Source organism: Scleropages formosus, chromosome 20 (assembly GCF_900964775.1).
Source record: "Scleropages formosus chromosome 20, fSclFor1.1, whole genome shotgun sequence".
Lineage (NCBI taxonomy): Eukaryota > Metazoa > Chordata > Actinopteri > Osteoglossiformes > Osteoglossidae > Scleropages > Scleropages formosus.
The window spans coordinates 7,776,097-7,789,185 of NC_041825.1; the positions used below are offsets into that span (position 1 = coordinate 7,776,097).

Genomic DNA, 13,089 nt, shown 5'->3' on the forward strand with positions numbered 1-13,089 from the left:
ACAGTCAAATAACATGTGCTTCAGGTGAACTGGTGACTCTGAGTTGTCAATAATATGTCTTATACTGTTTTGCTGCTCATACTGCGTGTAAATCCAAAAACCATGTCTATCCCTATCACCACATAAACCTTATGGGACATGCTACAACAAATTATCGCTTACACATTAATAAAGCACATACTAATAAAGATCTTTACAAAAATATATTGTAACAACTTTTAAAAAATAAACTGTAAAAACACCAATATACTGTACAGAGAATAAATATACATATAAATGCTTCCCCAGTGGGGTGCAGTGGCGCAGTAGGTTGGACCGGGTCCTGCTCTCCGGTGGGTCTGGGGTTCGAGTCCCGCTTGGGGTGCCTTACGGCGGACTGGCGTCCTGTCCTGGGTGTGTCCCCTCCCCCTCTGGCCTTATGCCCTGTGTTACCGGGTAGGCTCCGGTTCCCCGCGACCCTGTATGGGACAAGCAGTTCCGAAAATGTGTGTGCGCGCGCTTCCCCAGTGAATACACCTCCGCACCCCCATCTCCTTGCGTTCATGTGTGTTTCCAGTGAAATGGTGACTCTAAATTGCCTGTAGTGTGTATGTATTTGACAGGGGGGTGTGGTAGCGCAGTGGATTGGACCAGGTCCTGCTCTTCAGTGGGTCTGGGGTTTGAGTCCCGCTTGGGGTACCTTGCGATGGACTGGTGTCCCATCCTGGGTGTGTCCCCTCCCCCTCTGGCCTTATGCCCTGTGTTGCCGGGTAGGCTCCGGTTCCCCGCAACCCCGTATGGGACGAGCAGTTCCGAAAATGTGTGTGTATGTATTTGTATGCATGTGTTAAATTGCTGTTTGTGTATATTTTTCTGTGTTAACCTTGGTCTGGTATACGATGGGTTAATGACTAGAAGGAGTTCAGTACAGTGTACCTACCACAGTAAGTTAGTCATTGTAACTTTTAAGTAACAAACTTTACACTGTTACAGACCTATCTGATAAGTATTTCATGTTTTTTTTAATAAAAAGAGTTTACATAGCAATTCAGATCATGTGCTAAACCTTCACCTGATGTGGCAACAGATAGTTTCAAATAGTCCAGCACTGACTTAGTTTTTCCAAAACCCTGCTGTAGCTCTGGCTGGTTTACTGTATTTTCATATTCACAATGGGTTATAAATACCCAGCTAGGGGCCTCAGAACCTGTAGGCACATGCACAATGGTTTCTTGCCAGGCTTGTCTCTGCAAGCTGCTGACTGGGAAAGAGAAGAGTCTGCTGCTCTATTCCTTTCCAAAAGAGAAATCTGTTATGTTGTTGGCATTTACATTACATTAACTCATTTAGCAAGTGCTTTTCTACAAAGCAACATACAGTGTGAAACTACTGACAATCACTTACCCAGCTGGGCAACTTTACTGGAACAGTTTAGGGTAAGTACCTTTCTCAGCGAGGGGTATAACAGCTGGAGATCAGATGTGAACCTGTGACCTTGGAGTCCTAAAGCAGCAGGCCTAACCACAATCCTAATACTTGCCTCCACAAAGCAAAGGCTTTTCTCCAAAGCAGTAATATTTACATTTACATTCATGACACAACGGGCTTGGCCAGGGTCTGCTTTCTGGTAGGTCTGGGGTTCGAGTCCCGCTTGGGGTGCCTTGCGACGGACTGGCATCACGTCCTGGGTGTGTCCCCTCCCCCTCCAGCCTTACGTCCTGTGTTGCCGGGTTAGGCTCCGGTTCGCCGCGACCCCGCTCGGGACAAGTGGCTTCAGTCAATGTGTTTGTGCGTGTTGATTCATTTACCAAGCGCTTTTCTCCAAAACAGTGCACAGTTAAGAGTAAACAAACAAGATCCTCAAATAATAGTCAATAAATCCAATACTACTGTTTTTATCCTGTGTACATTACTGCAGCAGTAATGTATTCTATAACTCCACCATGGGCATGGACGGTCCCAAGCCCAGCTGAGAAGGGAGGAATGTTGGATGTGGGGCTAGCTACCCCACACCACGTAGAAACCTTGCCAGCTACAGAAATGCAAACAAGGAAGGAGACTTCATGACATCTCAGTTCTTCGGAATGCCTGGAGAGCCCTGTTAGCGGCCTGTGCCCCAGGAAGGGTGGAAGATAAGAAGAAGCATGTATTCTCTACTATACAGAATTTATGATGGGTCCCTGTCCGTCGTGTGCGATTTGGTTAATGAACTAGCTGTGCCTGTATCACTAGTCTAAGGGTGCCTGTGCCACTGTGTGCTCCCTGTGTCACGCCGCTTGGCTACCCTCTGAGAGACTCCAGCTCGTCAACCCCTGGGCTCTAACGCGGAAATGAAGCTCGCGCGCGGCTGAAGCCAGAAAACACAGATAATCCCCGCAAAAAGGTGTATGAAAACCACTTGTTCCTGTTTTCAGACGTCGAGGCAGAAGTTTTACAGCGAGCTCGAAGTGCGCTTCCCCGGATCGCGCATTCGAGGCACCGAGGGAGACGCGCTCTGCAAAGGCGGCTGTGTGTGCGTGTAAGTCACCCGGGTGTTTCGTCCTGAAAAGCGCGCACTACGTTAAACGTTTTACTGTGGTGCTGCACCGCAGTGACTTCGGGATTCTGATGGGTCACGACGGATTTATTGCATCATAATAATCATGCATGGCTACTGCAGCTACTAACAGTAAGGTGCGCCTGCGGGTTTCACTTGCTGTTTTCGGCCTTCCACTGGGCAGTCTTAACCTCCCGAGATAGTACTGCTTAAATTGAAAAGGCAGCACTGGGACGTCGTGCACGGGGTTCCAGTAGTGTGGGAATCGGCACTCTTTCCGTGGCAAGTTAGTTACTACACATGATTGTCAAATACATAACATAACTGTACATCTGCTTGGAGATCTGAGTCGGATTACCTCATTAAATTACTCGCCGCAGTCTGGAGACTCGACTTTAAAGTTTAACTCACCTCACTTGGGAAAGAGACACAGGTGCGGTATCTCCTCAGTTTGCCTCGGGCTCGAGACAGGTTGGTGTCTCCTAAATTCGCCTCAGGAACGGAACGAGAGACACACAGACTTGTCTCCTCAGTTTGCCCGAGGCACGAGGTTGGTGTCTTAAAATTCGCCTCAGGAATGGAACGAGAGTCGAGACACACACAGTTGTATCCTCGGTTTGCCTGAGGCTCCACTCCAGGCACAGGTTCAGGTTGCCGTCTCCTAAATTCGCCTCAGGAACGGAACGAGAGACAGGCTGTTGTATCCGCAGATTGCCTGAGGCGCGAGACACAGGTTGGCATTACCTCAGTTCGCGAGCGGGAACCCTGAGGCGATATATTCTGACCCATTCTTATCAACAGCAGATGTAGAAAATAGTGCTATTTCACCTACTGTAAACTATGAACACTCTATAAGTTAGTAGCAGAAGCAGCCAATTTCCCATTTTAATTAAATCACCAACATGATGTTCGATAGAACTGGGTGGAGAGACCCTTACTAGCAGTATGATATCAACCAACGGAAAACATGCTCAGTAGATATACAAAAGCAGTGCTGATTTTTTTGTACCTGATTTTTGAACCTGTTTCACATTATCATGACAAATTCTAGCCTGGTAATATTCATTTCACGACAGAAGCAATGAAAACAATTATTGCATTGGTTTAAAAAAAAAAAAAAACAAAAACTGCAATTCCAGCTTTCCTAATTTTATGAATAAAGCGTATTTCAATTATCATACTCATAGGTCTGGCTCACTTGGAAAATGCAGTCTCTTATGTTTGTTCAGCTGATAAACAGTAAGTAAACAGAACTTTGATTACACTTATTTATTCACACTGAGTATTTATGCACAACAGGCACTTTGTCATAGTTTTGTTTATCTTAATGGAAAGCTGACATTAACAAAAGATGCTTATGTACCTGCAAAAAATATGGTGCTTTATTGGCATGCGTGCAAATGCACCATAATGATGCCAAAATATTACGTTAAGTAATGCACTAGCTGCTAACTCAAGTTAATAAGAGCATTAATTTGAAAGGAAATTTCAGTGTGCTTCAAACTGTGGTATTTTCTGGAAGCCTAGGTGGTCAAAGTCACTGCTGCCTAGTAGAAGAACCACCTGGAAAATGTTTGAAGAATAAAGATGTGTTCACATTATGGAACTGTAGTTACACAAGTTTTAAAAAATATAAATTGCATGCATCTCAACTTTGCATTTACATTGGACTTGATTGGAGCACAATGTATTTCTGTAATATGAGTCATTTTATGACTTGAAAAGCTCCTATCATGTATTTATTGCCCTCTCTGAAATGTTGTATAATTAACTGTCATCATAACTTGAAATTAGTGTTGGAGGTTCTTCATTTGTTTCCACAATATGAGTCAAAATTCCTAGCAGAGAAACTGTGTGTAAGACTTGCTGCGAGAATTACTGAAAGGTAGCAAAATACCTAACACCAAACTTGGAAAAGCATTAAAAAAAATCGTCTGGAGAGTTTTGTCCGCATTCATGATAAGGTTCAGTCGGTCATAAAACAGCTTAATTTATCCTAAGGTTTATTAGTTGAAGTTACATGGCAATTTTTTTTTCCCAAGCTGTGCTGTGAATGATTACAGTATATGTGTAGATTCATATTTCATTTTTGTGAACTTCCTAGAGAAAGAGCGAAAGAGAGTCATATTTCATGCACATCTATGCTGTAACAGCAGGGCCAGAAGCCTTAGTCACATATGTGTTAACTTCCTACTGAGAATACCAGATTGCCAGACTGCAAATGACATGCCAAGACTGCATTCAAGCAATACTATGTACAGAAAACCAATTTAGTAATTATACCACGTAGTTTATTTTAAAAGTAATTTTGCTTTTGAAGAAATTCATAGAGATCAGTTCCATGCAGACAAGCTATCTAGTAAAGGTGTAATGAAACACTGAACTGGATACCATTGAGTGACATGTGACAACCAGGTCATATTTTGAGGATTCTTCTGCGCTGGTTCACAGTTCAACAGTTGCATAACTTGTTAACCCATCTTTCAAAGAAAACCGTATTTTGTTTAGTTACTAACCTGGCAAGCTAGCACTAAACTGGTTTTGTATGTTTACACCATTAAAATTACATAACATAATGAGACTCTTAGTTTCTGGGAGTGGCTAGATGTGTGGCTATAACTGGTGGACACATTAGCTTTATTCTTCTCCTGCCAATAACAAATAACAAAAATGTCAAAATTAGTCACATTAGGCTAAAAACGAAAGAATGTAAAAAAGCCCTTTTTTGTCACAACAGAAGACAGAAACTCAAAATGCAAACAAGCTGTCATGTTCTATTTTGCCCTGTCCTCAGTAGTTTTAGGGAGACTTAAATGGGCTTAAGTTGGGATTTCTTTTTTTCCTCAGTGAGCCCTCAACCAGGTGTTACTGTCCATTAAGGAGATGGGCTGGCACTCAATATGTCCTAGAGCTTGGATGACATTCAGAGCCATCCTAAGACTGGTGTGCTCAGGGGAATCCTTTTTGGACATAGCTGAGGGATGGATAGGGTCAGCAAGAGTAAGGGAATGTAATGAGGAGGGGGTTTCTGAAGAAAGGTGTGTTGAGAAGTCTGCGAAGGTGTTGTACAAGGTAATGAGCAATCTGACTACCTCGCTTGAATATGGACAGTAACCAGGGGCTGTCCCTCATGTCCAACCAGTGGAAACTGCTCTTCCCACAAAGCCTCTCCATGCATGGCTTGTGTGGTTCACCTGTTGCCCTCAGGGAACACGAAAGCGGCTCTTTCATACCAACCTCCTCACTGTTAGAGGGATATACAGTACATGGTTTTAGCACTGGTGTGCAGCAGTATGAGTTCCACCCATATCGCCAGTGAAAGGGAGAATAAAAAATTTCATTATGATTACTTGTTTTCAATTAAGTAAGGTTTTAGAAATTGCTGAGTTCAGGCCTTTGTCAGATTTGACTTTGAAATGCTGAAGAGCTGACATGGACTTGACCCAGAAGACTCCAGACCCAACTAAGTCTTGTTCAGAGAGATTTACTGATAAGTGTGTCCAGAGACATTATTAGCTATGTTTTTGCAGAACTGCTTTCCTTATTGGACTGAGGGTGTGTTTTTTGGGCTACTCATAGCCTTGCGTTTTTTGCAGCTCTTAAATGCTGTGAGATGTCTGACGACATGTTTTCTTATCGTGAGATGTCAGTGGGCCGCACACATAAGCAGCCTTCATGTTTTGTGACAGCTTGCTGTGGCATGAAGTGTTTTTCTTTCACACTGCTCGGAAGTGAAATTTCTGAGTATCAGGGGCTGAGTTGATTAACACTCATCTTGTATGTGTTTGTTAGAAACCAAAGTAAAAAAGTGTTAGCCCTAATTTCCCTCTTTAACTGTATGCAAGCTCCACTTTTACTGTCATGCCATCATTTTTATAGCTAGTCCTAGCTGCCAAGCATCCTCTCACATCTCACTGACTTCACATAGTCAGCCAAATAAATTAGTTATAAACCAAGCTTAAAGCTGTACCATCCTGTCCCAGAGTCCCTGTATAGCAGGGGCTGGAAACGTTGTTCTCAAGGGTGGTAGTGTTTTACCTCAGCTCATTATTGCTTTATTGATGTAAGTCACCTCATGTGGTGTTTTAGATTTAAATTAGGTGTAAATTGAAATGTATTCTCTAAAACCTATTGGACTGCAGCCTCCAGGACCAGGATAGCCATCGCTGCAGTATACAGGCTTTAGCCCGCTGTCATCCACCGCATTGTGATTGTGCTGCATAGGTATTCATGGTGAATGTGTTTTATTGGCTACGTTGTATTGTTCATAATTGCCTTATGCATTCAATGTTTCTTTAGCTACAGAGGTTTTATTAATATATTTAAATGATTAATGGTGAATTTGTGGTCTTGGAAGAGGTAGAATGCCTTTTGCTTTTTCATACTTGTTGCAGTTAAATATCGCAGCTCAGCATAATGTGACTCTGTTTATTCTCTTAATATTTGATGGAAACTGGGGAATTTTATTAGAGCTGGATATCTCATAAAACCTCGGATTTCTGTCAGTGAAAAATGCATGATTTATGTCATCCTAACACAATCAGTAGTACCATCATCTTGCAAAGATTCAAAAAGTAAACCATTTTGCCCCATATTGGTGTCATGTCTGCTTCAGATGTAGCCCATGTACAGTAACATTTACACTTTAAAATAGTATATCTATTATATATTTTAAACAACTGGCATTTTTCATGTTATAGATAAATTGTAAACCTAGTCTGTGTTTCATAAAGTAGGATCAGGTTCAATGAAAATTAACTGACTGCTAATGAGGATTCTGTTTTCAGATTGTTTAGCTAACTGGGTGAACAGTTCTATGGAAACCACAGTGTAACACCTGCTGCTTTGACATTTCAGTCCTTTCTGGGCAGTAATGTTTGCAACACTCCAGTAATGCTAGACAGCGAGCTGCTACCTGTACATCTACAGTTTATTTATTTATGTAACAAATGTTTGCACAATGTAAGAACAACACAGAGAACCTCTGTGTGTTGACAGAATGCTGAATAAAATGATGTGTCCTGGTGGTGGGACTAATAACACCCTAAAGGCGTTGTGGTCCCAAACCATCTGTTTCTTAGCAGGACACAACTAGAGTATGAAGCAAGCTGCCATAGGTGGCTTGTGGAGAGAGGTGGCATGTGCATACCTGGCAGGGTACACAAACAACTCTTAGGCCATTTTTTGATCATCTTGAATGGTTTAGTTGCATGTGCTGGACAGAAAATTCTGATTACTGTACCATACTCAGGAATATCACTGGGCGATAGACCAGCTAAGAAACTCATGAGGAAGAGATTCTTTGGATGTTATGAAAAAAAAACTTAATTCATATGTAGCTGGAGATGTTCAGCTGGTTGTCTGGGCACTGATCCAAGGCACGTTTACAGTCCTGACCTTGGGTGCCCTCAATACATGCATTTGCTCTAGGAATCATCTTAATTAATGAAGGTCTGACTGAGTTGTTTGAATATTTGGTGCAATTTGAAAGATTTTGACTGTTTTAACTTTTTCTGAGACTATATGCAGCATACTTGTAATAAAATAATAAATGTAAGACAATGATTATATTCTTTGCCTAGATCATACTTTGTCCATGGCAGCTTAAATTTGTCCTATTTATGCTGCTGAGTAATTGACAGGAGCAGTTGGCATGCAGCACCTATCTATGTAAGGTACAACAGGAGGCAGAACAGTACTTTTATACATTATAGTCCATGTCTCTGGGCACAAAAGTATCTGTTATCTTGAAGAATCCTAATTGTGACTGTTCTTGTTGAACCTGGAATGCATAATTAATGCTGTGTCCATAGTTACGGTCTACCAATCCATTAAGTAACACAAAGAATTATTAATGTTGTTTTTTTCCGAAGTATTAGTCTGTAGTTTAATATTGAAGCATCTCCATAAATCCAAAGTTCCAAGTTGTGTGCTGATATCTTGCTTTGGTATTATTACAGATTCACTTCTGCTATTTTAACTACTGTTCCTCTTGATCTTTCAGAAAGGTCAAAGCTATTTGTCCCAGCCTAATCAAGAATAATTAATTATGCACTTGATAAGCCCAAAAACCAGCATATTCATATGCATCGTGCCCCCTATACCCAAATTGGAAAACCTCAGTTTAGGCTTTGCCTGCTCAGTGTAGATGCTGAGGCTCTTGTCCGTCGTTTAGATGAGATAGGGAAGCATGGAACATACAGGCGTATATTTAGGCATACAGTTCTGAGAAATAAATTGCAGATTGAGAGTTGAAATGGAAAAACTTTTAGAAGAAAACCGTATTGGTCCAATGAAGATGCAGAAGTGCCCAGAAGGCGGAAGGAGGAAGTCTAGATGGATTTTTGGCCTACTTACTTTGATTTTTTTTTGTACTGTGGAGTGCCAGGACCTCAGTGTTATTGCTAAGAGCATGTTTCCTTTTTTTAAATGTCTCATACACTGCAGTGTGGTTTATTTTTAGTATTGGTACCAAGAAAACACTGTTCTGACCAGTAAAGCCAACTGCCACTGAAATATTAACACACTGATGTAAGCCATCTGCAGACTTGTCCTTCTTGCTGTACCCACTAGGTCTTAAAATAAATATATAAATAGTATTTTTCAACTTGAAAAATCCCAGGACCCATGGTGATTGTAAAACTTCTTGCTCAGTGTTTGCAGCATTCATCTCTATTTGTGGGTAATTCATCTGTGAGCTCTGTATGTCTTTTGAAAGTTATCTTCTGAAAGTTATGCTGGAGGAGGAGGAGTCAAAGCTGATGGGTTCTCAGTGAGCTGTTGATTTGTGGTCGTTTTGTAGCTGTGACAGGGTGAATAAGCATTTGGGGGGAGTTTCTGCTTCCTGTGTTCTGGCGTTCAGTGAAACACACTCTGATCAAGGCCTTATGATGGTGGGTGTTGCTGTGATGCACGTTCCATATTATTAGTAGAGTAGTTACATGGATGAGGCTGCACGCACAAGTAAACCACCAAAGGGCTTCTAGTTGAAAAAAGAATCAAATTCATATGGTGTTTTCATGTGGCTGCACTCACTGATGTTTCAGTCCTGATGTTTTGTAATGTTTCAGGCCTTTCTGTACAGTACTGTTTACCACACTGTAGTAATGATAGACACTGAACTACTGCAGTAGTGATGAGAGCTGTTGCCTTGAACTGGAAGGACCCAGGTTCAAATTCCTGACTCCAGCTGTAGTACCCTTGAACAAGGTACTTACCCTGAATAGCTCCTACAAAAATGACCAGTAATAATAATAGTAGTAATAAGAAGAAGAAGAAGTTCGGAAGATCACGCAGATAGGAACTACACATGTCCTGTGCGAAGTGCTTCGGTGAATTTCTTTGGTTTCTTGATGAGATCTAAATTCATCAATAGCAATTAAAATATTTGACTGAATGAATAACATATATTTGGGGAGTGAATAATAATAATAAGAATAATAGTAATAATAAAGCATTTGCTTTTTCAGTTGTGATTTATTTTGAGGGTTGTGATTAGTTGAGACTGTCAGTGTGATAGATAGTAGGAAGTATGTTCAGTAGCTGGTAACTAATTGCAATGTATCTTAGCACGAAAACATGGAATTTTAATTCTCTCTTTAAGATGTGTGGAGAAAAGTGCGGGCTAAATGAATAAATAATACACTTGCAAATTCCTCAGGAGTTTCATCCACAGCTCTCCAGTGCCCAAAGTTTAGTGTTGTTTAATGGCATCATGAGACAGTGGGAGCTTTATTGCACAAAAATCCTGTCACTCTTTCATCACCAGTTATGGCGAATTTCTGCGTTTTGGCCAGATGCTAGAGTCGGGCCAGATATGCACTAAAGAAATGATGAAGTGAAAGGAGCGTCACTGTTTCGGATTAATAGAAGAGGAAGCACTGTTTTGCCATCTGGCGTCTAGTAGGGCGAGAGACCGCAAGCGTGTGGGCGCAGTTGTGACTTGTACCCAGCCTGCGGAGGGGAACACTGTCAAACCGTGCTTCACGCCAGTGGTTATTCCGCATGAGCGCTGCGCCTGTCTCTCAGAAAAAAAAAAAATTCCATTCACTTTCATCTCACTTTTAGTGGCGCTCTCAGGCTGCCTCGTCGTACAGTTCTTCTATGGAAAACAGAGACGCTTCTAGAATTCAGCGACATGACCTTTTCTGTCTGCGAGAGGTGTGTAGATTAGTCATAAAATCAGTGTTTAGCTATGAAAGTTGGACCTCTGCATTCTGAAAAGTACTTTCCTAACTTCAAGAATAGGTTTTACTTTTCAGTAAGGGCCAATTTAACAAAAAGGTCAATCACATTATACATGCTATTATACTCACTATATGAGCATTTATTACCTGGTCCATTTGACATGACCTTTACTTTTCTTAATGGCTCGTTATTAACCAGTATGTTCAGCAGCAGCGACTTGTTTCATTATTTGATACAACAATAACAGAAGTCTCATTAAAAGATACACTTATTGGAAATCTGCAGGGTATTAGAATAATTCCTACAATCTGTGTAATGCAGGCCACTGTGCAGAGACTGACAGCCTGCTTAATTGCTATGTATTATAGTTAACAGGCACGCCTAAATTATTCACACTGTGTTTAATCACCCACCCACTTATAACCTCACATCTGCCTTAGAGTATTGGTTGCTCGCTGCTTCCTGACATTTGCTTCCGTTCAAGCTGCGACTGGCTAGCGCTGCTTGCTGTCACAAGAAATAGACGCCTCTGATTCTAAAAGCGCCCAGATAAAGTGTTTGCAGTGTGAGATTGCGAGCCGGCGCTAAGAGCACATACATTTGCATTCAGGAAACGCGATGAACCAGTGTGATGCTGGCTGGGTTTCAGACCTGGTGAACTAAGTGGGGTGGCAGGAAGTAGCACGCTCAAGTTCTCAACTGAGCTGCCCTTTAAAACCCACTCGGCTTTGGCTAGAGCGCGCGGGCGGCGAACGTACTCACGCAGACTCCGATCAGGACCGCAGGTCACCAATATCCCTTTGTGTGAATATCTGGAGACTCGTGCCATCAAAGCTAAGCTGATAAGAATGTGACTGCCGGTGTAGAGCTCAAGTGCCAAATTTTGATGCGTTCCTCATAAGAACTAAATGACAGTTGTGTGCTCGTCGTTAGTTTGCCTCATGCCTGCTATCAGCTATGATAGTGTGGATTAAAAGGTTGCAGAGCAGGTCCCAGGAGGGCTCCTGCTAGCGTACCCTCTGGCAAGGTACTTAACCTGAATTGCTTCTGTAATTATGCAGCTGTGTAAACAGAGTTTCTAAACACCTCCCTCTTCAGCTCTACCCTGAATGTGTTGCACTGTGTTGTTTTTCTTGCATTGCGAGCTTGATGCCAAAAGAAAAAATTTAACAAAACCACAGAGCAGCCATAAAAAGGATAATTTAGTTGAAGGACAGTAAAAACAAACAGTGACATTGATGTAAAATACACTAGAAGCACGAAATGACTCAGCAAGGACGTGAACTTGCTGTCACATCAAAGTATTTTGAAATAATGGTTCACCTGGAGGGTTACCTAAATATATAAAGTCAGGCTTGGTGCTGCATATGATTTAATTTAACATAGGGCAGCGTTGTTCTTCTCCTAAAGGACATTGCATTGCACTGCTCGCATTGTAAACACACAAACATGGTGTGAAGTGCAATATAGTGTTTGAGGTCTACATCCAAGCAAATTTAAGGAGCCAAGGTTCAAACCAGAAGTTTGAGTATTCTTAAAATCTGAATACTCACAGTATTTTTTACCATTGATTTGTTGTGATTAAGATGTTCTGCAGATATGCTGAACTGAAAAGTGCTCTAGCAGAAGATCACACAAAAAAAAGTGTTGAGTATGTGATATCTTCGTCTTTCATGTGGATGTGTAGTCTTTAGTTTCCATGTTGTTTTGACTGTTTTGTGATGAAGGTTATGTTTTGAAATCATTCTATGGACGTGGAAGCAGTCACAGATACAAAGGTCGATCCTCGAGGCTTACTGCTGCTCATTCCTCAACAGGGTGTCCGCCCGTCTGGTTGGATGCGTTAGCTACGTGAAATGGAGAGCAGGTGTTCAGACTCGGTGAAGGACGATGAGGACGCGCTGTGGGAGAATGTAGAGAACAACCGCTACATCCTGAGCCGCCACATCAATGCTAGCAAGCTGACCCCATACCTCCGACAGTGCAAGGTCATCGATGAGCAGGACGAGGATGAGGTGCTCAACTCGCACATGCTGGTGTCCAGGGTCAACCGAGCAGGTACGGTCATGAACGGTCCCTCGAGACAGAAGCATGCTGACATCATTCATGAACTCACTAAACAGTTGCTTATTTGTCTATTTAGTGGTAAGCACTGATGGCGAGTGAAACCGCCGCAAGGGCCACTGTCACACGTCCATGCAGAGGAAAGCCATTTCCATGTTTCCTTGCAAACCTTGCATGTGTGTCCAGCACTAAAGCAAAGGACAGCTGCTGCTGCACCCTGCAGGGTGTAATCCTGCTTGTGCTGCGGTCAAAGCAAAAACACACACTCAAGCTCCGGATTGCTAAAAAAACATCTAGGAACAAAATGAGATTAGATAATAAAA

The 13,089-nt window shown here is 42.0% G+C and overlaps 1 protein-coding gene across 4 annotated transcripts in view; it reads left to right on the forward strand.

The window, feature by feature from the left end:
* Window positions 1-2,088: 2,088 nt before the first annotated feature.
* Window positions 2,089-13,089, forward strand: part of LOC108927573 (caspase recruitment domain-containing protein 11-like) — a 31,481-nt gene continuing 20,480 nt past the window's right edge. For 3 of the 4 annotated variants that reach the window (XM_018740982.2, XM_029247032.1, XM_029247033.1), the window contains exons 1-2: window positions 2,089-2,497; window positions 12,520-12,760. In XM_018740982.2, coding sequence (XP_018596498.1) covers window positions 12,559-12,760 — 202 coding nt within the window. In that variant the 5' untranslated portion in view covers window positions 2,089-2,497; window positions 12,520-12,558. Of the gene's footprint in view, window positions 2,498-2,532; window positions 2,653-12,519; window positions 12,761-13,089 lie in introns of those variants that run through there. The other variant, XM_018740989.2, reaches the window with a different exon arrangement.